The sequence below is a fragment of the Myodes glareolus genome, chromosome 2, assembly GCF_982192425.1.
Source record: "Myodes glareolus chromosome 2, mMyoGla1.1, whole genome shotgun sequence".
In the NCBI taxonomy this organism is placed as follows: Eukaryota; Metazoa; Chordata; class Mammalia; order Rodentia; family Cricetidae; genus Myodes; species Myodes glareolus.
The window spans coordinates 107,665,665-107,691,409 of NC_142027.1; the positions used below are offsets into that span (position 1 = coordinate 107,665,665).

At 34.9% G+C, this 25,745-nt stretch overlaps 1 protein-coding gene across 1 annotated transcript in view; it reads right to left on the reverse strand.

Moving 5' to 3' along the window:
- Positions 1–411: 411 nt before the first annotated feature.
- LOC125398824 (cytochrome P450 3A6-like) overlaps positions 412–25,745 on the reverse strand; it is a 57,388-nt gene continuing 32,054 nt past the window's right edge. The window contains 6 exon segments of the mRNA XM_087898080.1: positions 412–507; positions 3,073–3,235; positions 13,531–13,757; positions 15,804–15,964; positions 22,967–23,033; positions 23,948–24,075. Of these exon segments, the coding sequence (XP_087754206.1) occupies positions 412–507; positions 3,073–3,235; positions 13,531–13,757; positions 15,804–15,964; positions 22,967–23,033; positions 23,948–24,075 (842 nt within the window).

Here is a 25,745-nt window from a genome sequence, read left to right on the forward strand (position 1 = left end):
AGTGGACAGTGGTCAACACCTAAACTTACAGCAGTTCAAAGGACAAAAAATGGGATCAGTGGAGTACTCAGTCAACAATGGAAAAATCAAAGATTTTATAATAGAAAAGAAAATATTAATGATATTTCTGAGAAAACTTAATCAGTATTGAAATAAAACACAATGAGATATCACTGGGAAAATGGATGTATTTTGACATTAAAGAACATATACATTGTTAAATAATAATTTTCTTTCTACACACAATAATTGAAATTCTATCAAGACAATGAAAGATAAAGATTCTGAATGCTCAATTCATGAAGTATGGTAGATAAATAAAATATTCATCTAGATTTTTTTCAGAAGTGAATTAAAATCTCAGATGTTTAGAATACAATATTTGAAGAACTTATCAGAACTTGAGACAAATCAGTATTCATTTTTGACCCCATTTCTTGATACAGCCTTCAGGATAATAGGTTTTTCTGGATAAAGAAGTACTTGACCACTTAAATTCAAGGGAATCTATAATAATTGAAAAAATACACTGGTAAATAACAAGTGAAAAAATGCAAGAAGACTAATAGAACTAATTTATTAAGAACAACAGTAGTTTCTTCATGTATTGTCATTTGGTCATGATCTTAGTGCAAAGATGTAAGAGTCAGGAAGAATGTAAGTTTAAGGCTGGCTGAACTACATAGCAAGTTCCATACAAACCTGGAAAATATGAACTACTTCCTATAAATAATATGTCTTTATAAATGAAAACTTATGACTTTTAGCAACACATATTTTGAATTCCTCATACATTTATCTTCATAAAAACTGAAAAAAGAAAATATGTTACTATCTATCACACATAAAAGTAAATATTCATCACCCGTTCCTTACATGCCAAGACAAAATTGTGATGGTATGTCTTCCTCAGTTATAAACATTTTAAATGGAGCACTAATTTGAACTCTATAAAGCATATTTGTGGGTATACAGAAAACAGCATTTAAAGGTGATCTAAAGTAAATTTTGTATTTAGTAAAATGGAAAGATAATCGTGATTTTTGCATTGTACACCTCTTGCTCCTAAACAATGTGTTTACCTTCTACACTGAAACATGGAAATTCATGATGGAAAGAAAACTTTGGAACCACTAAGATATTAGTACTTTGCATTTATTCTGAACTCAAGGGAGGGCTTTAGGGAATTTGTAGTCTATTTTATACCTTATTTTTATACCATATTTTCATTAGTTTAAAAAGTGAAGGATCTCCAACAGAGCAATATTCTTATCTAAGTAGAAGAATGTACAAATAGTTTGTCTTGTAATTTGACAAAGACTATCTTGTATGTAACTAGAGCTTATCAGGGGTTACTAGAACTTGCTTTCCATCAAAGCAAAGTATCCATATACTGACCATCAAGATGCCTGTCTTCAAGTCTCTAAAAAGAAGATGACCAACTTATCTTCCTATTCTTCCATGAAGAAAAACCTACTGACATTCAAGGTATATTAAACACAAAAGTCATAAGATTAAACCCATTTGGCATTACTTCAATTTAAATTAATGGTGAAGTACCACGTTTCTAAATGTTTCACCTTACCTAAAAAGTACATAGAAAAGGGAGAAAAGTTTTAAGACCAGAAATGTTGTCTGACCTCAAGAAACCATGTTTTCCAAACAAAACAACAGAGAGCACATGCACAGCTGAAATCACAAGAATATGAAAGAATTAACAAGACACGTACAACCACAATCTATATAAAATGCCAGAATGGCATGTGTATGGATAGAAACACAGTTCCATCCTTAGACGATGAGCTTTTGTTATCCTATGCTGCTGGAAAAAACCGAGCCTGTTTTATTTAAATGGTAGTGCCTCTCTTAAATCACTCAGATTCTAAGGAAAGGCCCTCTTTACCCAAGAGCAGCTGGCTGACAAAAATTGAACTTTATGTATTTAAAAATGAGAAAGAAAGAAGTGAGGATTGTAGGAAAGTAATTATAGATATTGGGATGAATTGCCATGAAATTCTTAGGGAATAAATAAAATATTATTTAAGATATACACATGTATCTATAAAAGCAATTTTCTCAATTTTAAATGGTAAAATAACTTAAAAATGTATACCCAAGAGTTAAAAAACAGCTGCAAAACATCCTTTATGTATTCACTGAAATTTTTTAGCCTTAAAGTCAGAATTTCAGTTAATGGAAAGAATAAAATCAAGTGATTCAGAAAGCAAGAAGAATACTGAACATAGAGAAAATACCACAGAGAAGTACATGTAGTACTTAATGTGTTACCAGGGGCAATGACAGCATACAGAAACCATTACTAGAAGACAAGAGTAATTTACAGAGACAAGCTAGGAATGGTTATTGGGGTTGGGACATGGTTTCTTTGAATTTGAAGGATGAGAAATAATGAAGGGACATTACTGTAAAAGTGTAAAGGGAGGTTGTTTAGTCTATACTAGAGTTCCCAAAATGTGAGGACAAATGGTCAGAATGGTTTAGTAAAGGAGTAATTTATATCCATGAATAATACTTAAAACCAGTGATTCTTGACTATGGATATAAGTGGAAATCACTGTGGAGTTTTAAAAGTCATTCTGTGGGTGAAGGGTTTTCTAGTATCTGAGGTGATACAGGCATCATAAGGTGATCCTTATACCTTCTGGAGATAAGACATGTCCACAATAGTAGTTAACCAGAAACACTATTTAATAACTGGTTCTAAGTATGGTACAATCATGTATGAATACACTATAAACCAAACCATTATTTTGTAAAATGGATATACACTAGTAAGAAAGAAGAAATTTTTTTGTTCAAATCCAATAATATCATACATAATCATATAAAAATATCTTCATTGACTTTATATGATATTACCATTTACATTTAGATATGGACTAATTGCTCCATACTTCAGGACCCTAAAACTCACACATGACTTCAGACAGATCATTGAATAGAGAAAGCTTTAATTAGAGATGAAAAAACATTTTTAAGAATAAATGAAGCCCCAGTTTATGAAAATACCTAAAATAAAAACTTTTCCAAAGAGAATATTTTCTGCCTCACCTGTGTTTCTTCACAAGGTTCCATGGAGAAGTTCTGCAAGATTTTGACAATGACAAGCTTCATGGTAATGAGAACAAACCTCATGGCAATGCAGTTTCTAGGACCATTCCCAAAAGGCATGTATACATAAGGATTGATTGCATCTTTGCTTTTCTTGGAGAATCTGTTGGTACAATTTTACAAGAACACAAAATAATGAAACATCACATCAAGTCCACAAGAAGTAAAATGTTTATGTTGTAGTTTTAATGTACAACCCAAAGTAAGGATTATGCAGGACACTACAGTGTGTTGACTGTTCCAAATGTGTTGTAGTTATTTCATTTCATTCATCATGAGTTTTTTTGTGTTTTTGTTTTGTTTTGTTTTTCGAGACAGGGTTTCTCTGTAGCTTTGGAGCCTGTCCAGGAACAGGCTCTTTTTTTTGCAGAATGAAGTTGGATGTTTATTTAGAGGGCTATGGAGGGGAAAGGAGGGAAGAGGAGGCTAAAATTTTTGGGCATCCACAGAAGAATAATAGTGAAAAGTTCTACTGTGTTGGTCTGGACAATGATTATGCTTTAGGACACAGCAATCTGCACCACCCAAAACACAAAAATCAAAATCAAAATAAGTAAGATTGTATCAGAGGTAAAGAGAGAGAGAGAAAGAAAGAGAGAGAGAGAGAAAGAGAGAGAGAGAGAGAGAGAGAGAGAGAGAGAGGACTGTCCAAAATAAAGATAATGAATCATACAGAGAATTAACTCCTGTATATGGAATGAAAAAACAAATGGACAACCATAAAACCAAGAAGGGACTGGTGTCAAAAATATGTCAAGCATTCAGACAGCTCAATGAAACAAAAATTTAAACATCCCAAAAAATGAGGCATAAACACAATTTTTAAATGGAAAAAGGATCTAAGCAGACACACAAATGGCCAAAAGCTACCTTAAATGGTGTTTAATATCACCATTGACCACATAGGACATGTGATGCTTTATGGTGACAGAGCACTAGCCTAGTATTTACAATATTCTGAGTATGGTCTCCTGAGCCAACAAATAAATAAATAAAAATTAAAACTACAAAGAAACAAACAATGAGATATTTCCCTAAACATATGAAAAGGACTTTTACCGAAAAGATGTAGCTGTTGGCATAATTTGAATGCAAATCCTATAGGCTATGGGAATATATATTAGTATTATCATTTTGCAAAATAATATGAAGGTTGCTCATAAAAGTAACAAATAATTATAGAATTTGCTAATACCCTTTCTGGGCATATGCCCAAAGAAAATGAAATTAGTAAGTCAGAAAGCTGTTTGCACTGTCCTCGGTGTGGATAGCAGCATTATTCACCAATGCCAAGGTACAAAAGCATTCCAGATGTCCCCCAAGAGGATAGGTATATAAAGAACAGGTAGTATATACACATGATGAGAAATAACTCACCCTTAAGGGGTAAAGAAAATTCTGTCATTTTTAACAACATGAGTAAGCCTACAGGGCATTCACCCAAATATAAACAAGCCAGTCACAAAAAGAGAATGATTTTCTACAAGCACACAACCTGAAAAGATATACAAGCTGGAGAGTTGAACTGCACAACCTAGAGACAAGCTGCAAAGCTGGTGGTCAGAAAGTGTAAGATCGCAGCTAAACAGAATAGTATTTGAGATTTAATATCCTGTCTGATATTGAGTTAATAATATTCATTATATATTTCAAAATTATTCAAAGAGCAAACTTTAGATCTAGTTGCAACTAGAAGCATTAATTTCATGAGGTAAGAGATATGATGACTTATTTTAAGTACAATAAACCTGAATATGTAAATTTACATATATTTGCAAATATATGTAAATTAACATATTTAAACTCATATATATATGAGTGTTAAGTAAAAATAAAATAAAAGGAGAATAAGAGGAATCAAAACTTGATTACTTTTAAAAATAGATTAATAAACTTGGTTTTGGAAGAAACGTTTAATATCTATAATTGTTATATTTCATACTATCTTAGAAGTCATTTTATTTAAGAAACCTTGTAACTATTTCCAGATAATTTTCTATCCTATATTTTTAGATTTATTAAATATGGAAACATTTTAACAATTACTTGTGATTATTTATTTATTTATTTATTTTTATTTTTCCATTCAAAAATTTCTACTCCACCCTCCTCCCATTCCCAACCTGTTCCCCCAATAACCCTGCTCCCTCCAGTTCCAGTCTTAAGAGAGGGCAAGGTACCCTGCACTGTGGGAAGTCCAAGGCCCTCCCTGCTACATCCAGGCCTAGAAAGCTGTGCATCCAAATAGATTAGGGTCCCAAAAAGCCAGTACATGCAGACTCACCCAGGAGGAGTAGAAGATGGGAAAAAAATTGAGAGCTGAAATCAACAAAATAGAAACACAGAAAACAATCCAAAGAATCAATTAAACAAAGAGCTGGTTCTTTTTGCAATAGCCATAAGACTACATAAGGAGATCAAGGGGATTCGATTTGGAAAGGAAGAAGTCAAACTTTCGTTATTTGCAGATTTTGTTATTGCAGATAGTGTACATCAGTGACCCCAAAAACTCTACCAAAGAACTCCTACAGCTGGTAGGTACCTTCAGTGATGTTGCAGGATACAAGATCAACTCAAAAAAATCAGTAGCCCTCCTATACACAAAGGATATAGAAGCAGAGAGGGAAATCAGAGAAACTTCACATTTCATGGTAGTCCCAAATAGAATAAAGTATCTTGGAGTAACTCTAACCAAGGAAGTGAAAGATCTTTTTGACAAGAACTTTAAGGCTTTGAAGAAAGAAATTGAAGAAGACACCAGAAAGCTAAAGGATCTTCCATGCTCTTGGATTGGCAGGATCAACATAGTTGAAATGACAATTCTACCAAAGGCAGTCTATAGATTCAATGCAATCCCCATCAAAATACCAACAAAATTCTTCACAGACCTTGAGAGAATAATAATCAACTTTATAGGGAAAAGCAAAAAACTCAGGATAACCAAAATAATCCTATACAATAAAGGAACTTCCAGAAGCATTACTATCCCTGACTTCAAACTCTATTACAGAGCTACAGTAATGAAAACAGTTTGCTATTGGCATAAAAACAGAGACTTTCCACTTTGGAAATCAGTATAGTGGTTTCTCAGGAAACTAGGAGACAACCTACCTCAGGATCCAGCAATTCCACTCTATAGTGGTTTCTCAGGAAACTAGGAGACAACCTACCTCAGGATCCAGCAGTTCCACTCTTGGGACTATACCCAAGAGATGCTCAATCATGCTACAAAAGCATTTGTTCAACTATGTTCATAGCAGCATTATTTGTAATAGCCAGAACCTGGAAACAACCTAGATGCCCCTCAATGGAAGAATGGATAAAGAAAGTGTGGAATTTATACACATTAGAGTACTACTCAGCGGTAAAAAAAACAATGGCATCTTGAATTTTGCATGCAAATGGATGGAAATAGAAAGCTCTATCCTAAATGAGATAATCCACACCCCAAAAGATGAATATGGTATATACTCACTCATTAGTGGACTCTAGGCAGAAACAAAGGACATTAAGCCTATAGTTCACAAGCCTAGAGAAGTGAAATAACAATTTGAACCCCAAAAAGAATATATTAATCCTCCTGGAAAATGGAAGCAGACAATAACACCAGGCAAAAGTTGGGAGCATGGGGGTGATGCTAGGGGTGGGGGTGAGGAAGGGGAGAGGGGGAGAGAGAAGACAGAAGGGAAGGATTAGGGAGAGCTTTGGGGAAGGGTGGATGTAGGAGCAGGAATAAAAATATCTACATTAAGGGAGCCATTTTAGGGTTGGAAAGAGACTTGGTTAAGAGGGGAACCCAGGTGTCTTCAGTGATGTCCCCAGCTAGGTCCTTGGGCAGCATAGGAGAGGGTGCCTGAACTCACACTGATGATTATCTTGAATATTACCATAGAATCTTCATCCAGGGAAGGATGGAAATAGAGATAGAGATCCACATGAGAGCACTGGACTGAGCTCCCAAGGTCCAGCTGAAGAACAGAAGGAGGGAGTAGATGAGCAAGGAAGTCAGGACCATGAGGGGCTGGTCCACCTACTGAGACAGTGTACCTGATTAATGGGAGCTCACTAAATCCAGCTGGACTGGGACTGAGCGAACCTGTCAACAAACCAGACTTTCTGAATGCAGCTGACAATGGGGGCTGACCGAGAAGACATTGGTAAAGGCACTGGGATTTGTTTCTACTGTATGTACTGGCTTTTTGAAACTAGGTCTTGTGTATAAGGCTGGCCTTGAACTTACAGAGATCCACCTGCCTTGGCCTCCCTGAGCGGTGGGATTAAAAGGCGTGCACCACCACTCATTGCCTGGGGAGATTATTTTTATTTTACATTAAAGCAAAGGACATGGTAAACAAGACAAAACGACAGCCTACAGAATGTGAAAAGATCTTCATTAATACCACATCAGACAGGTCTGATCTCCAAAATATACAAAGAACTCAAAAAATTGGTTATCAAAAAAGACAAGTAATCCAGTAAAAAATGGAGTACAAACCAAAACAGAAAACTCTCAACAGAGGAGTCTAAAATGGCTGAAAGACACTTATGGAAATGTTAAACATCCTTAGCCATCAGAGAAATGCAAGTCAAAACCACTCTGAGATTCCATCTGACACCTGTAAGAATGTCCAAGGATAAAAACATTGATGACAGCTTATGCTGGAGAGGTTGTGGGGAATAAGGAACACTTCTGCATTGCTGGTGGGATTGCAAACTGGTACAGCCCCTTTGGATGGTGATTTTTCAGAAAATTAGGAAACAACCTTCCTCAAGACCCAGTAATACCACTTTTGGGTATACATCCAAAGGATGTTCAATTGTGTCACAAGGACATATGCTTAACTATGTTCATGGCAGCATTGTTTGTCATAGTCAGAACCTGGGAACCACCTAAATGACCTTCAACCAAAGAATGGATAAGGAAAATGTGGTACATTTACACAAAGGAGTACTACATAGCAGAAAAAAATAATGACATCTTGAATTTTGCAGGAAAATGGATGGAGCTAGAAAACATTATTCTGAGTGAGGTAACCCAGACCGAGAAAGACAATTCCCTCATATGTGGTTGGTTTTTAAACATAAAACAAAGAAAGCCAGCCTACAAATCACAATACCAGAGAACTCAGACAACAATGAGGACACTAAGAGAGTCTTGCAAAGATCTAATCTACATGGGAAGTAGAAAAAGACAAGCTCTCCTGAGTAAATTGGGAGCATGGGAACCTTGGGGGAGGGATTAAGGGAAGAGAGGAGAGGCAGGGAGGGGAGCAGAGAAAAATGTAGTGCTCAATAAAAATCAATAAAGAAAAGATGTGTTATTTGCCTGAGCAGTAATGGATCTCCTACTGTTTATGTGACATTTGAAGATGACATATTGAGAGTAAATGTGCCTTTACAGTTCAAAGTACTAAAGACATTGTGGTATTCACTGTATGGAAACATCACAGAAAGTAGCATGAAGGAGGAGGAAGGAATTTTTATAACACTTAAGATGAGGATTTAATGGGTAACATCCTTCAGCCAATGTTCTTTGAAGAGTTGGACCAAGTAGAGAATGGCTTAGGGTACTAAAAAGCCATGGTCCTGCCGACTCAGGCCCTCTTCTTCTCATGCACCACACCTGAATGTTGGACCCCATTCCTATTTCCTTGTTGTGACCCATGAGTTTCCCTTTTAATATAGAAAAACCTTAGTATACTCTCTTCAGAGCTAATTTGAAATTATTTGATTAGCATTCCCCCTTCAGACGTGTTCTGCTTCATCTGACTGCCCAACATGGGGCCAAGTCCACATTCACATGTTTCTCCCCCACCCCCGCCCACAACTTACCTGCCACTGCACAGGACCTCAATTTTCCCCACAGCAGTATGCCATTCTTTTTCACATTGTGAGCCCTTAATAACTGTTCTTATTTTGTTAAACAGAGCATATTTTTCAATATCTATGTAAGTGACAGCCCATGTGGAACCAGTGCAGGACACTGTGCAGAACCAATAGTGGGACCCCTGGAAGCTCAGTCCCTCTGCCACACAGTTACAACTGTGACACCTTCTGGCCAATAAAGATATTACACCTACTCCAGTTTACTGAATTTGCCTAGGGTGATTAGTAGATTGTAAAATTTCAAAGCTTTATGATTACTGGCAATATTACCATTCAGAAATTTAATAAGCATTTTGCTTGTACTATGGATGGCATTCTGAAAGGCTTATGTGAATTTCCTTATCTATGCATTTATTTGATTTTGGTAATTAGCTTTATTTTTCATATTATATCTTTAAGAAAATAGTTTGATAACAGAGTCAAGAAAACACTTTTATAGAAATGATACAATCTTTACAGACTACTAATGTACAACTAACTGAAAAAATTCATACTGTTGAAAAGGATAATATTAATTTGACAGACCAAATCCAATCAATGTCAATGAGTGCTGAGAAATTATCTGAAAGAATTCATACTGTTAAATTTAACAATCAGAATCTGTTGAAGTTATGATAGATTAATGGATAAGGTATCTCTGCAGGAAGGCAATATGCACACCATCCAAATAATATACAAGAATGAGACATTATCTTTACTGGAAAAATCTCATACCTTGGAATCATACATGCAGAATAAGAACCAGAAGCTAAATGAATCAATGAGGCCACTAAAACAGCACAAAGGACTGAAGATGTAGACATTAAAAAAGGCAGTGATAAAAAGATTTGAAATGATTGGGGAAATTATTGGAACTGATGTGCAGGGGAGAAGGTACAACACAGGATTTAGCCTTGCAAATACGGGCAAAAATCAGGGATGACTCACATACAGTTTTAACTGCTCATCTAGTAATCTCCTCTGAGAAACCATCTGGTACAAAATACACTAAGGAAGTCAACGAATATAAATGGCAACCTATAGATATGAGTGACCTAAAGGATATTAAGCAAACAATAGTATCTTATGGCTTGCACTTACCATTCATTAGGGAAATGGTAAAAATATTGGCTTTAAGCAATAAGGTTATACCACACAATTGGCTTCAATTAGTCTAAGGTATCCTAGAAGAAAGACCCCAGCTACAATGAAAATACTATTGGTGAGAGAGGCAGAAATTTTAGAAAAGCAGGGAAAAGTAAAAGGATTTGAGACTTTCTAAAATCAACTTCTTGGCAAGGGCTATTACTCCAATCCTCAGGACCAGACTCTCTATGATGAACACACCTTGTTATGTAACACAACAGCTTTAAATGCTTGGGACAGGATTCAGGCACCATGAAAGAGAATTGAATCATATATTAGGCATCAGAGAGAACCCTTTACTGACTTCTTATAAAGATTAACTAAGGCTGTATAAGTAGGAGTAACAAACCCTGAAGCTAGGCATGTACTTATTGAATCTTTGGGTTTTGAAAATGCCAACTTAGAATGCAAGAGGATACTTCAGCCTTTAAAGGTCAGATTTTCACCAATAGATGAAAGAATCTCGCACAAACGAATGTTGAAACATTTGATTATAGTACTGAGGCTTGGGTAGAAGAAGTGATTTCCGATGCTATGAGGTGACACCAAAATGCCAAATATTCCAATTGTGGCATAATAGGACATCTAACATGGGACTGTAGACAAGAGATTCCTAGGAATAATGTCTCCTTTAGGAATGGCAAGAATAAGAGGACTCAGCCTTCTGGTATATATAGGAGGCCAATAATGGATCAATGAATGTAGATCAAACAAAAGACAGACAGGGTATCCAAATAACAATGGGAAACTCCTTTGGGGGGCCCAGAGGCCCCCCATGTCAAATGTGGGCAAGTCATTCCTAGTCACTGTGGAGAACATGTTTCCATGTTTTAATTTCATCAGAAAAATTAAACAATCCAGTTCTTACTGTAAGAAAACATATTGTTCTGGATGATGGAATAGACATGGATGAATAAAAAAAAACTCCAGTAGGAAATAGAAAACATATACTTTGGAAGACTTCCAAAAATGATCAAAGACCAAAGCTAAGAGTGTATAAATGACATTGCAGTTGAAGGAATGTGAGTATCATAACTCCAGAATCTTGGTAACCAGATTGGCCTCTTGGTAACCAGATTGGCCTCTTCAGGAGGCAGTTATTCAATTCCTAGAAATTGGAACCCTATCTCAAATGAAAAAAGGAAATTCAATGGGATAATAGGTAGATTAAGTGTGAACTTACTCACACTAATAATAATAATGATAGTGAGTAATAGAGTGAATACTTGTGAGCTGTTATTTATGGATAATTTACATTGGTACAGATTTTTGTATATTGATACGAGTTCAAATTATATTTGTTATATTGAATATGTTCCAATTTCTTTTTACAATATTTGTATACCTATGCAAAGTTATTTTGTCAGATTGTATGCATGCATGTTTCTACCTATGTTTAAGACATTTAGTATATTGATACAATTTTAGCATATATTTAACATATTGCATTATACATTTCTACCTCTGATCAAAATACTTACACATTGTTTACATTTTGAGGTTATTGTTCTCATTTGTTGCAGTGTTTAAAGTTTGTTTAATATTCTAATATGAAGTCTTACTTTTTAACTCACATAGGTCAATATTCATCCATGTTTCTCATACTTATAATTAGACTAATCAGTTCTTTAGATATATAGAGATTTTATTCTGCATAGGTAGTTAATATTCAACCACTTCAAAGAACTCTAGAACATGGCATTTAAATAACTTAGGGTCCTTTTGACTTGAGACATGATCTCTCCTGGTAGCACTTATCTATTCCCAAGATAATGTTAAACATCAAAGTCACTACATTTGGAACTTGTTTTCTTGACAAATCTGGCCTTTGGGCAAGGAACTGCCCTTGCTTTGGTCACTGATAAAATGTATGGTGTCTGAACTGGACAAGTAGGAAACAAGAACAAAGAGTGCCAAATCTTGCCAAGACAGGGTAAGATGGTTTTGAAACTTTTCCTGTCTCTGAAAATGTCCTGTCAGTTACTCTTGGCCTTAACCAAAGTTGGCTGCTTCAACATTGCAAATGAAACTTTGGGTGACTGCCCTGGTATCTAGTTGTCTCTGTCATGTACTGCACATTTTAGAAGCAGCCTGATTGCACTTCCTGCCTACTCAAGTAATATTATCTCCCTTCTCAGGCCTTTGATGGTCTTGAAGATTAGATAATTGTAGTTGCTTTCCTCTTATGATTTAGCCAAACCATTTCTAATACAAGATTTAAACTCCTTAAGATAGAATAATTATTAAAACACTTAGTATATGTTTCTTTCTTAAAATTGTTTATACAGGTTGTGATTCTAATTTTTTTACTTGATATCTGCTCTTATTGTATATAGTTTTATATTGTGTATGGAATTCTCTTATTTAGACAATAGGGGGCAGTGATGGGTAACATCCTTCAGCCAATAGCCTTTTAGAGGCTGGACCATGTGGGGTGTGGCCTTGGGTACCAAAAAGCCATGGTCCCAGCAATTGGGTCCTCTTATTCCCACACACCACAACTGGATGGCAGACCCCATTCCTATTTCCTCACTGTAATCCATGAGTTTCTCTTATAACAAACAAAACACTTAGCATACCCTATTTGGAGTGAGTGTGGATTATTTAATTCATGTTTCCCCCATTTGATGTGTTCTGTTTCAGAGGTTTGCTTATTGGAGAAGGAAAATATTTGTGTTATTAATGAAAATCTTTGTTCCTTTCCATTCTCTCTTCTTCTTTCTTTCTATCCTTCCATCCTTATTTTATTCCCATCTTCCTCTACTGTTTTCTCTTTTCCACCATCCTTTCTCTCTCAAGACTCCTTTTTTTGCCCTCATTGAGCTCCTCCACAAATCTTTTACCTTCTCTTTCCTCCAAAGAGTCATTAAGTAAAATAGTATGCAAAGACACAGCTGCTTCTCTACTCTATTATCACTGACCTTTGTCTCTATCTCCTCCATTAGCATAAACAATTTTAAAAGTGTAGAGCTATATTTATATATACACACATACATACACAAAAGCACAAATCATAAAGTAGTGTTTCCTGGTTAGTGAAAACAATCAGATTTTCTAAACACCAGAGAAATCTCATATTTTTCTAATTCTTAAATACCTAGAGGCACATAGAAATGTGTCCACTGATACTATGATGTTAATGGAATTCATGTTAAGGTTTTTGAAAGGACTTCAAAACAAAATAAAGTAAAGCAGTGTCATTATTTTCTTGATTGAAGTGCCTGTAGTTTTTACAATAATTATCGCTTTGCACTACAAACATTTTAAAATCAAACACACACGCAAGATAATGAATATTTATAGTTATGTGGTAACTAGCAAGATGTGTCTTAGAATACTTAGAGAGGTCTGGTTCTCAGCAGGCTTCCTTTTCCAGTGTCCTCATACGTTTCGGGGAGGAACTCCTCAGGCTCTGGCCAGTATTTTGGATCTCGGTGAAGAACAAATATAGGTATGCACACCCGTGTCCCTTTGGGAATGAACACACCATTTATTTCAGCATCTTTCTTACTGACTCTGTTAATCCTATAAGCAATTGCATATAATCTCATAGTTTCATTTAACACCATGTCAAGATATTCCAGTTTTACCAGGGCTTCATAAGTGGCAGGTGCCTGGGAAGAGAAAAAACAAATTTTGATGAGTCAAGAATTAATATTAACTTTCAGGTCAAGCAATACAGCACTATCAAGTTGTCAGAAACTCCACATTCCACCAACGTTATAGAGTGTATTTATCATTATTAGTCATTATGGCAACAGTAATATTTTTGACCTGCTAAAGGAGTATTGATATGCACGGTGAAGCGAATGTGGGAGAATATTCAGGACCCAAATATTTAGTTTTATTTGCACTACTTTCTTTTGCATGTAATAATGAATGATAAAGTATGACAATTCCATTCAAGGTCCATCAACTTTTGAGTTGGTCATAAGGTAATAGAAAGTAACCATAAGACCAGACAAAGGAAATATAATGTGGTTCTGCCTTTTTATAAAACTGTATATCAAGTCTTTCAACTGACAGCCCATGTTTTGTAAATACTGTGGCTAAATTTTATATTACTATACCTATGCAATTTGAAGAGAAATGCAGTATTAAATAAACATATATATGAAATTGATAGTGAATGACTCCAACAGGAACTTTCCCCTGAAAATCCATAAAATAAGGCAACAACAGATAGGACTTGAGCACAAAATTTCAATTCAACTGAAAATTCCACTCAGGTTCATGTCTAACTACTGAACTAATCTTTCTCCTTATGGCTTCAAATGGTGTCCTAGTGAGCTTTAACTTTCAACATTAACCAGACCAGAAGCACCCCAGAAGGTCTCAAATGAGGGATTAGAGATTCCTACATCACAGTGACTTGTGAATATTTGTTGGTAGGTTTGTTCCAATTGCTAAGTTGATTGAGCATGGTCAATCCTTCTACAGGCAGCACTATTTCCTGAGTATGTGTTCCTGTGTTGTATAAGAAGAGCTAGATAAGCATGAGTCAGTGAGTGATCCAAATATCAACCAGTATCGTCATTGGCCTTTGCTGTGTTTCTTTAACTGTGAGATAGTATCTTGTTCAGAAGCAGTGCCGTGCAGAGTGATAAGAAGTCCTGCCTCCAAGTTCCTCCTTTGGCTTTTCCTCAATGATAGCCTGTTATCAGAAAAAATGTAAGTTGAAACCAAACCTTTCCTTCGCATAGTTATTTAGGGTCATGACACTTAATACAGTAGCAGAATGAAGCAAAAACAGAGAGAGTATGAGGTCTGAAGATGCTTGTGTGAACCTCACTGACAACCCATACAGTCCCAGAGTTCAGGTATTTCACTCCCCATAGCATCAGCTTTGGGTGTAGATTTGTATACAACTTGTGTAACATGTGGTTGGCACTCCATTGGACACTGAAGGGACCATACTGGAGAGTTGAACAGTTTAGATTGTAAGTTACCATGATTGGTTTTGTTCTTGTCTAATTAATTATATGATTCAAAAGATGAGTTAAGGTGATAACAGTTGGATCAGTCTACTCAGCCGAAATAACCCAAGTCTCCATCAGTATATCACCATGCCAAAGTACTTCTAATATTAATAATACAGCTATCAATTTTAGACTTTTTGTTGTAAAGTCTAGATGGATGCCTCTGGTTAAAAGCACTATTTGTTCTGTCTGATCCAGAGACAGTTCCTGTAGCCATATTATAGATCACAGTTTTTGGAGCTCTTCTTAGAGGGGAACTGATGCTCTCTTCTGGCCTTCTCTATCTCCAGACATGCACAAGGATCATAGATAAACATTCAGGCAAAACCTTTATAAATATTAAATTAATTTTTAATTAAGTAAAATTTAAAGGAGACACTTGACTTCTGTATGCTTATTATTAAAATCTTAAGTATTTTATGTATGTTTTTGGATCCTGTCACTATGGAAATAGACAGTGGATATGACTAGAACAGTAATGGAATTAAAAAGATTATTATTTTCTCTGAACACAATTTTCTCCATGTCTTTCTTTTTCTTATTTCCATACATTTTCAGTGACTATTACCGAAAGAACCAATGCTTACTATATTTACTACAATTCTCAGTGCAAGTATGAAAGAAGAGCTTCTCATTAGACCTTCATTTTTTTCCATCTCTCTCCAGGCACTACTCACTCACCTTATTGGGCAAGACTGAATCTATCTCATTCTGGAGTTTCTTCTGAACATCAGGGTGAGTGGCCAATGTATACATAATAAAGGAAAGAGTAGTGCTTGTAGTCTCATGGCCAGCCAAAATAAATGTGATCGACTGGGCTATGATCTCCATATCAGAGAGTGCTAGAATGAGAATAGATATTTCTGTCACTACAGGAAGGCAACATATATTAGACCAAGTGAAATAGTCCCTGTTTATATGAATTTAAAAAAGAAATTATCAAATGTGTGGAAGGCAATTCTGTATAATAATAAAAAATAGAAAATATTATATATTAGATTATCATGGATTATAATGTAGGGCACTAAGCAGAGTGTTAGATAGGAATCAAATTGCTGCACACTGTACAGCTGTAAGCAAAATAGAGTGGAGAAAGACTGCTAACCTCCAATGATTCACAATCAGGCATTCTACATAAGTAAAGTTTAAGATGAGAGATTTAAGAGCATAACGCATAGTCAAGAAAATGGCCCTGTATTTTCTAGTTGCTTTCTAGAGATTTGCATGTAAATGGTCTTACTTGTCAACTAGTAGCTGATTTCAGGGCTATATTTAGAAATGAAAGAGACCAGGAGTAGCTTTACTAGAAAGCAACATCTTTCTTAAAAAATGTCAGTTCAAGTGAATGGAAATTCTTGTACTGGACAAGTTTTGAATTTTTTCCATTTAGACGGGTTTGAATGTGGCCTTGTTTTATATTGCCCATATTATGTTGAGACATGTTCATGAATTGAGAGATTCTATGAGATTTTTGTCATATAGAGATGTTGGCTATTTCAAAGGCAACTTCCCATCTAATGAGATGATCTTGAACTTTCCCTACTTGAGCCTTTTATGCCATTGGTTATATGTGTTGATTTATATTAATGGAGTAATTCATGCATCTCTGCGACAAAAAAGACTAGATCCAGCTAAATGATCTTTTTCATGTTCTCTTTAATTTGGTTAGCAAGTATTTTATCAAGAAATTTTGCGTGTATATTCTTGAGGGAGATTTGCCTATTTACCACTTTTTCACTTTTTAACCCATATTTTGTATCAGAGTAATTTTGAATTTATAAAAAGATTTTTATATATTTTATACATTTTTATTTTACAGAAAATTTTGAGATCTTCTAATGTGATGCTAGTTTTTTGAATGTATGATTAAATTCTACACTAAATTGATCTGGCTGTAAGCTTGTACAAGTTGTGACATATGAAATTATTTATTCTATCTTTTTTTCTGCTATCAATATGTTTAAATTGTTTATCTTGTCCTGACTATGACATATCATACACATCTAGAAATGCATACATATGTTTTAGAATTTCCAGTTAAGCATAATATAGATTTTGAAACTGTGTCTTATGAGACTTTGAATTCCTCAATATCTAAAATTTATAGATACGGCAGTAAGACAAGAGAAAGTAAGATAAACTACAATGTATCTTTATCTTTGAGTATATGATTTTATAAAAAGGAACTCTAAAACTCCACTAAAATATTCCCATCATTGATAAATTTAGAAAATAGCAGGATACAAAATTTACATACAAATATCAATAACTTCATAATAACAATGATAAGCAAACCAAGAATGAAATCAGAAAATCTATTTCATCCACAGTTGCCTCGCAAATGTTTTGAAATAAATGTAAAGTAGTGAAAGATTTGCATAATAAAACATTAAGACACTGAAGAAAATAATTGTAGAAGATAACAGAAAAGGTCAATAACTCCCATGGGATTGGTAATATTAATAATGTAAAATGGGCCACATATGAAAAGCCATCTACAGAGTCAGTGAAATCCCTTCCATAATTCCAATGCAGTTCTACACAGATATAGAAAGTCATTTCAAAATTCATATGGAAACCAAAAAGACCTTGAATAGAAAAAAATCCAGAAATTTAAAAATATTTCTTGTAGATATCACCAGCCCTGGTTTCAAGTTACACTGCAGTTCTAGAGCAATAAAAAAATCATAGTAATGACATTTAAACAGCACACTGATCATTGGAAAAGATCTGAGTATCAAATGTGATCCCACAATCCTACAGTCATCTGAATTTACAATTTACAGAATGGTAAAAACACATATTCTAGAAAAGAGCCTCCTCAGCAAATGGTGTTGATCTAAGTGGGTATTTGGATGTTGCATCTTAAAGAATGAAAATAGATTTTTCTTTCACTCTGCACAAAACTCAACTCCAAATGAATGGATCAAGAACTTCAATATGAGACTTATATGTGCTAGAGGACAATGTTTATAGTCAAGAGTAATTATCTACTCCGAGGGATACAAGTAATATAGGGAATAATGCCAGTAACTGAGCAGTGGACCTCATGAATCTAAAAATGTTTTTCATACAAAGAACATCATTATTTGAGTGAAAAGACAGGCTATAGACTAGGGAAAAATTCAAATTTTCCCACAACATATTGGACAGAGAGTTAGTGTCAAGAATAAACAAAGAACTTAAAATACTAAAAGTCAATAAAACTAATAACCTTATTAAATAATGGGATATGTATTAAACAGAGAGCTATATAAAGAAAAAATAAAAAATGATTGAGAAATATTTTAAATGTTCAATACCCCTAGTCATCCTTAAAATGCAGTGATCAATATTTTGAGATTTCATTTTACCCCAATTAGACTAAGATTAAAAATGACAATAAAAGCTGACATGAACATAATATAAGGGGAAATTTATTTAGTGTTGGTGAGAGAGCAAACTGGTGCAGTCACTATGCAAATCAGTGTGGAGCTTCCTCAAAAGGCTAAAAATATATCTTTAATATTATCCAGATATACTGCTACTGGGCTTATTCCCAGATGATTCTTCATCTTACTGTAGGGACACTAGAATATATATATATATATATATATATATATATATATATATATATATATTCATTGCTGTTCCATTAACAGTAAACTACATATCCACCAATTGAAGAATGGTACTGAAAATATAGTACTATAAGCAGTGAAACATATAGAATAAATTCAAATTATAATAAATAACAAGTATATAATATTAATAAAAATAATAATAATAAACCTAGAGTCAGATATTGGGACAAATGCTGAAATTTCAGAGAAGTAAAAGATCCAATCACCAGAGAGACTTTTTATCTCTACCAAATCATTAGACCAAAGTTGCCAAGATCTTGTCTTCATGAATCATCAGACTGAATGGACTGAGCTCTGTCTCCTTCCACCTTATATTTTACTCTCTACCTAGTCATATCGCTTCCTCTTTCCATTTTACTAGTTCTGGGATTAAAGGCATGTGACTCCCAAGGCTGGGATAAAAGGTGTAAACCATTATCATATAGTTCTGTTTCTGTTTTAGACTGGATCATCTTTTGTGACCCAGGGTTGCCTTAAACTAACAGAGATCTATCTTTCTCTCTCTCCAGAGTGCTGGTATTAAAGGTGTGTGCCACCACTGCCTGTCGTTTATGGCTAATTAGTGGCTTAGCTCCAAAGTCTGATCTTTGGGCAAGCATTATTTGTTAGATCAAAAACAAAATATCACCACAGAAAAACAATGTATTTTAATGAAATATGAAATAATAAATTTCTTGGGGAAATGTATGGAGGTGAAAATGTTCATTCTGATGATGATAACCCAGATATAGAAAAAAAACACTGCATGTTGTCCCTAATATAAAAATGCTAGTTTTGATTCTTTCAATATGTGTACTTAAGTTGGAGTAACCATAGAAGTCAGAAACCTAGTAACTGATTCTGATGGTGTTTTAGGGAAAGAGTACAAACTATGAAGTCTGATGGAGCAAAATGCAGCAATAGTTCAGGAGAGTTTAGATGGTGTAGAGGGGTGCAACTAAGACCAAACAACTTTTTGAAAATCTCATGGAATCTTGCTACTCTAAGTGATATATACATCTGTGATGTAGGAGGGTCATCTTTCTATGTGTTACTTTCATTGGTTAATAAAGAGATTGCCTTGGCCTTTGATTGGACAACAGCTGAGATAGGCAGAGTAGACAAAACAGAATGCTGGGAGAAAGAAGCAGAGTCAGGGAGATGCCATGCAGCCAGCCACCAGGACAGACATGCTGAATCTTTTCTGGTAAGCCACCACTTCATGGTGCTACACAGATTATTAGAAATGGGATAATCAACATGTGAGAATTAGCCAATAAGAGGCTAGAACTAATGGGCTAGGCAGCGTTTAAATGAATACAGTTTCCGTGTAATTATTTCATTTGTAAAGTAGCCAGGGAGCTGGGATCCCGGCAGGAATTCAGCAGGCCACTCCTTTTTTAACACATCTGTAAAAAAAAGTTTAACTTAACTATTATGGAGGGACACAATCTTCCCTAGACATCATTTAAAAAAGAAGAGAAAAGAAAAGGAAAGGAAAGGAAAGGAAAGGAAAGGAAAGGAAAGGAAAGGAAAGGAAAGGAAAGGAAAGGAAAGGAAAGGAAAGGAAAGAAAAGAAAGACCATAGCTGAGTTTTATCCCTTTTGATAGTTGCTGGTCTGTGGTCTCCAAACATTACTGTTTATGGCCCTTATTCTTTGTCACCTTTCAGAACTGATAGTAAGACTTTACTGCTGAAGACACTACATATTTAAGTCACAGACATGAAGAAATCAAGATGTTAATGAATCTTGACGTTTTATCCCTGCTGACCAACTTTCACAGTGAAGCATGCTTCTATGTACTCTGCCAGGGAAGGGATAGTAATCAATACTCTTGTTGCCTAGCTGTAAACCTTGTGAGTAACAATAATAACTAACCTGCTTGGTAATGACATTTGGAACGATAGTAACACAATGTTGGGAAAGAACTCAAGCCTGATATTGTCAACTAGGACAAAGGTATATGGCAGAGTGGGTCATAGATCCTATGGAAGAGTTTAACAGTGTAACGACTCAGGAGTAAACTGTTCCCTAATGTTTTATCTTTTTCCTTCTGTCAGTGCATCTCTTAGCCTTCATCATTGAAACTTATTTTTTTTTTCAATAGATGACAATACAGAGATCCTCGACTGGTCAACATGCAAAGAATAAGAGACTGTGTGGTGCTTAGTTCTTAATGGAACATCTATATTACATCGCTTTTAGCTCCATGGCTAAGAGTTTATCCTTGTATAAAAAGAAAGAATGTCAGAGCCAGAAGTGGTGGATATCTGCAGGATGAGTGTTTGCTGGAGAAGGCAGGGTCCTTGCACAGATAAACTCACAGGAGGTGGCATGCACCCAGGGGACTTGTATGACATTAAGCCCACCAAAATCCCAACGTGGGTTGGAGGGGGTTTATGATGCCCCACATGTAAATGAGGAGCTATTGGCATTTGATGAGTACGAAGAAATGTAGAGACATCCCTTTTGAAGGGATGGGGATCTGAGATTCTACTCACACTGCCATACATGGTCCTACATTCATCATGTACAGGCAGCACCAAGGAATCAGTAGGTTTTTTTTTAAAATAAAAGACAGGATATGAACATGGTGGAAAAGTGGTGGGGGATTAAGAAAAAGTAGAGAGGAGGGAATGTAGGTAAATTTGACCACAATGCATTAACTTTTGTATTAAATTCTCAAACAATAACTATTTAAAGAACATGAATTGTTTCAAAGGCACAGAAATTGCTGATTGTCACCATAATTGAATAGGATATTCACATCTTACATTTATCGAAATATATAGGATGTAATGGACAAAAATTAAACATTATGTCAACTATAAAGTTCTGTAACAATAGTATGTTACTGCCTACCAATCAAGTATAATGTATCTACCACTAGAGTGGGAATACTAATTGCTAAGGAATGTATTTGATTCTATGGTGGTGAGTATTGAGGAAATGTTACATTACCATCAATGGAGCTTTGAGCCAAAATGTTTCTAAAAGTAATCTTTATTTTTACAAGTACTGTTTTATAAAGAAAGCTCTAGAAGTACATGAAAGGGAAAAATTCACTAATCTCAGGAAACACAAAACATGTTGTAAACTATGATTTAAAAAGAAATTGCAAACATGTAAAATCTTATTAGTGAGGAAAAAGTCAGAGACTATACTAGAAGCAAACTGGTGTGTAAAAAGTACTCTTTAAATTGTGCACTGACTTTAAATGTAGTATAAGTGACAAAATTAGATAATTATAATTTTCCAACCATTTTAATACTAACATACAAGGAAAAACATTATTCTAAATTACTAATGTCAGTAAAAGTGTGTAAGAAATGAAGAGGAAATAATTCACTCATAGTGATTTTTTTCTTCTTTGTAGTAGATCATTTTGAAAGGAAAAATACACTTCCTTAGTCTATTAAGCTAGTAAACACTTCTACCATGTGAATCGCAGTAAACATTTATGTGTGGCCACTGCACATCCTACTTGTATCCTATGGATGTAGATTTACAGACAGAGGTTATGATTTACTGGTTGTGAAGGAGACTGAGAATCAGCATTTGATTGATGCAGGTGACCCACATATCACTGGATGTGTTTAGAGCATGAAAGTCATGCTCACAGATGACATTAAGATTTCTGTAAGTTTAATAAAATTTAATCATACAATTTTTACCCTTTCCTGATATCTCTCTTATTCTTCCTATGTTACATCTCCACTCATTACCAAATTTATGGTCTCCTTTTCATTAACCATTATTGTTACATACATGCAAATGAATAATCATATAAATACAGTCTGCTGAGTCTTCTTAATGTTGCCTACATATTTTAGGTCTAGGGCCAGTAACTTGATATTGGATAGCCAATCAGGTTCTCATTCCTGAGGAAGACTTATAGTCCCTGCAGCTCTTCATCTTAGGGTGGTTCCTCATGTGATTTCCCTCTCCTATGTAAGAATGTCAATTGTTTCTGGAACTATTCAGGTCTTAAGTAGCCATGTTGATGAAATCTCAAGGGTATAGTTTCCCTGTCACTGATAGAAGGTGCAATAATCCTCAGACTTTGAGCATCCTTATACCTTGTACTTTTAGATAATTCCTCAGACTGCTGCCCATAGCTCACATATCTCTTTTTGCATTTGAGCTGGAAAACTTCTCTGCTTAAATGACTCCCTTATATTTCAAGAATAAGCCCCTCCTTCTGTGATTTTCTTTTAGACCCCAAGACATTATTAGTTACCTTTATGAGCCTCCACATCTTTGGAATTCTGGGAGTTCAACATCAGTTGAAGAAAATCCACTCGGTTCTGAAAGCAGACACAAATATCAAGGGCATAAGTTGTATTGTGAAGTAAAAGATGAGAATGGAACAAGACCTTCAACTCTTATGAGGATATGACCTAATTACGGCCAGACTATGACTAAGTTTGCCTAAATCACTAGTGACACAAAATACTCATCCATAGATTTTGGAGAACAAAGAATCTGTCATAGCCTAGTATAATGCTGCCATGTCCAACACTTTTTCTCGTGGCTTTCCCTCATTCTGAGCATCTGCGTCTGCTAAGAACAGGCCATTGCTAGATGATTATTAGCTTCCTCTCCTACCATAGATAACTGTGTAGAAAGAAATTCTGCATATCAATCTGATGTTTCCTTGACATATTCTTAACCAATATTCCATACTCATCAAATACTGTTTCTGGAGCTCATTTCTGGGTTTTATGTGATCACCTACAAATGCTCCAGATCCCAGAATGCTCAACAAAATGAAATAACACCTTAGGAAAGATACTAATTCCCTGACATTCTTCTAACATCATCTTTCTATCATCATTCTTAGGCTACCATATAGGAAATATTAGATAAAGCTGGGCTATTTCAGTAACATGCTCAATGTTCAAAGACATAGCCCAAGATAAAAGCAAGCCACAAATCAAATTAAACAGACCAAATTCATCAAAAATCCAGATCCTAAGTGAGTCATACATAGATCTACTCTACATGGAAAGTAGAAAAAGTAAAGATCTCCTGAGTAAATTGGGAACATAAGGACCTTGGGAGAGGGTTGAAGGGGAGGGGGAGGGGCATCAAGGTGAGCAAAGAATACTGTAGAGCTCAATAAGAATCAATAAAAAAATTCTAGTAGAACCTTGTAAGGGGAATGTGTGACATGTGATAGCATTACCTCAAAATTGAAATAAATTTTGTTATATATTACCTCTTGCTTATTTTCAAGTAGATCTTTTTTGGTCTTTTCTATAAAAATCTTTAAAAATGTTATAGCATCATTTGAAAATGCGGAGATATTTAGTTTTTCATATATTCAGTGAAGGAATGGAAAGAGTGCTATAGATAAAAGAAAACAACATGATTAAAATGAAAATTTTATTTCATGACAGTTATTTATTCATTAATTGCAAAATTTCAATAATTTAGGTAAAAACAACAAAAATGAGGAAATATTGGTAGAAATGATTAGAATTATGAAATATAGAATGTTTATTATACCAAAAACTAGTTACAAATAAAAAACACCCAGAAAGGAGAGTGCCACTTCAGAAAGATTTTGTGTGGAATTCTATGAAATAGTTAATAGAAGATTCTTATCAATACTTCATAAGCATTTTCAAAACTTAGAAAACTTGAGAACATGTGAAAGTTCAGTCTGGAATCTAGTAATTCCCTGCTACTAAAATCAGAATATATCCTGGAAAGTAATCCAGTATGGATACATGATTTGGAAGTACCAGCAGAAACCTTATTAAGAAATCACTCACCAACTGAATGCAGAAACATGAAATGAATCCTGGTCAATAATCATATATGTGATATCCAAGGAGGTACAAGACAGAATAAAGCCAAATCACACAAGCAATCAGAGATGGAGTATTCTGATAAATTTTTAGGTAAAACTCAACATTCATCCCTGCTTAACATTCTTACAAAGAAACAGAAAGAGAGTAACTCACTTTTGTTGATGAAAACTTTCTATGGAAAATAAGAGCTAACACAGAAATGAATAAATGAATAAATCTTTCCCATCATGTTCAGAGAAAAGACAATGATAGCTTGCTCACTATCTTATCACTTCTATTAAGTAATAAAAACCAAAAAGCAGGTTTATATGTTGATGTGGAATTCCCCTTTTTATGCTGTGAATATCATTGGCTAATAAAGGAATTGCTTTGGGCCTATAGCAGAATTTTAGGGGAAGAGAGCTAGGCAGAGAAAACAAAACTGAATTCTGGGAGAAAGGAGGCAGAATCAGGAAGAAGCAATGTAGCCCTGCCAGAGACAGACACCAGAAACGTTAGCTGGTAAGCCAAAGCCATGTGGCAATGCACAGATTAATGGAGATGGGTTAAATTAATACATAAGCGTTAGTCAATAAGAAGTTAGAACTAATGGGCCAAGCAGTTATTTAATTAATACAGTTTCTGTATGATTACTTTTGGGCTAAGCAACCCGGAACCAACAAGCAGCTCTCTCCTTACAATATGCTTTTGCTTGTACAACTTTAATATGCAAAAATATATAGGAATACAAAGTTATACTTACATTCAGTTGCACATCCATGAATACAACCCATTAGGGGCTGAGGCAGAGACTCACACATGTTTGAGAGCAGATTTGATTATGAGACAGAATTAGTGTAAACATTTTAGAAATTGCAATTTTAGTGGTGATATACACAGCTTTTTACATGCTAGCCAAGAGTCATATCATGAAACCCCACCTCCAGCATTTGGTATTGAACTAAAATCTTGATTTTAGAGCAGACAGGTCAAGAAATGCAATCCTTCTATTTCTGCTTTGCATTATTGCTGGCATTAAAACTTCCCCAAAACACTCGACATAATCATTTACTTTAATTTAATTGTACTCATGTCTAAAGCAACAAATACATACAACATGAGATTAGCAAGAAAACAACATTTACAAAATTATCAAAACATAAATAATCATGATCCAACCACTACACACTGGTCCAACTGGCTGTTTCACAATCATGGTGG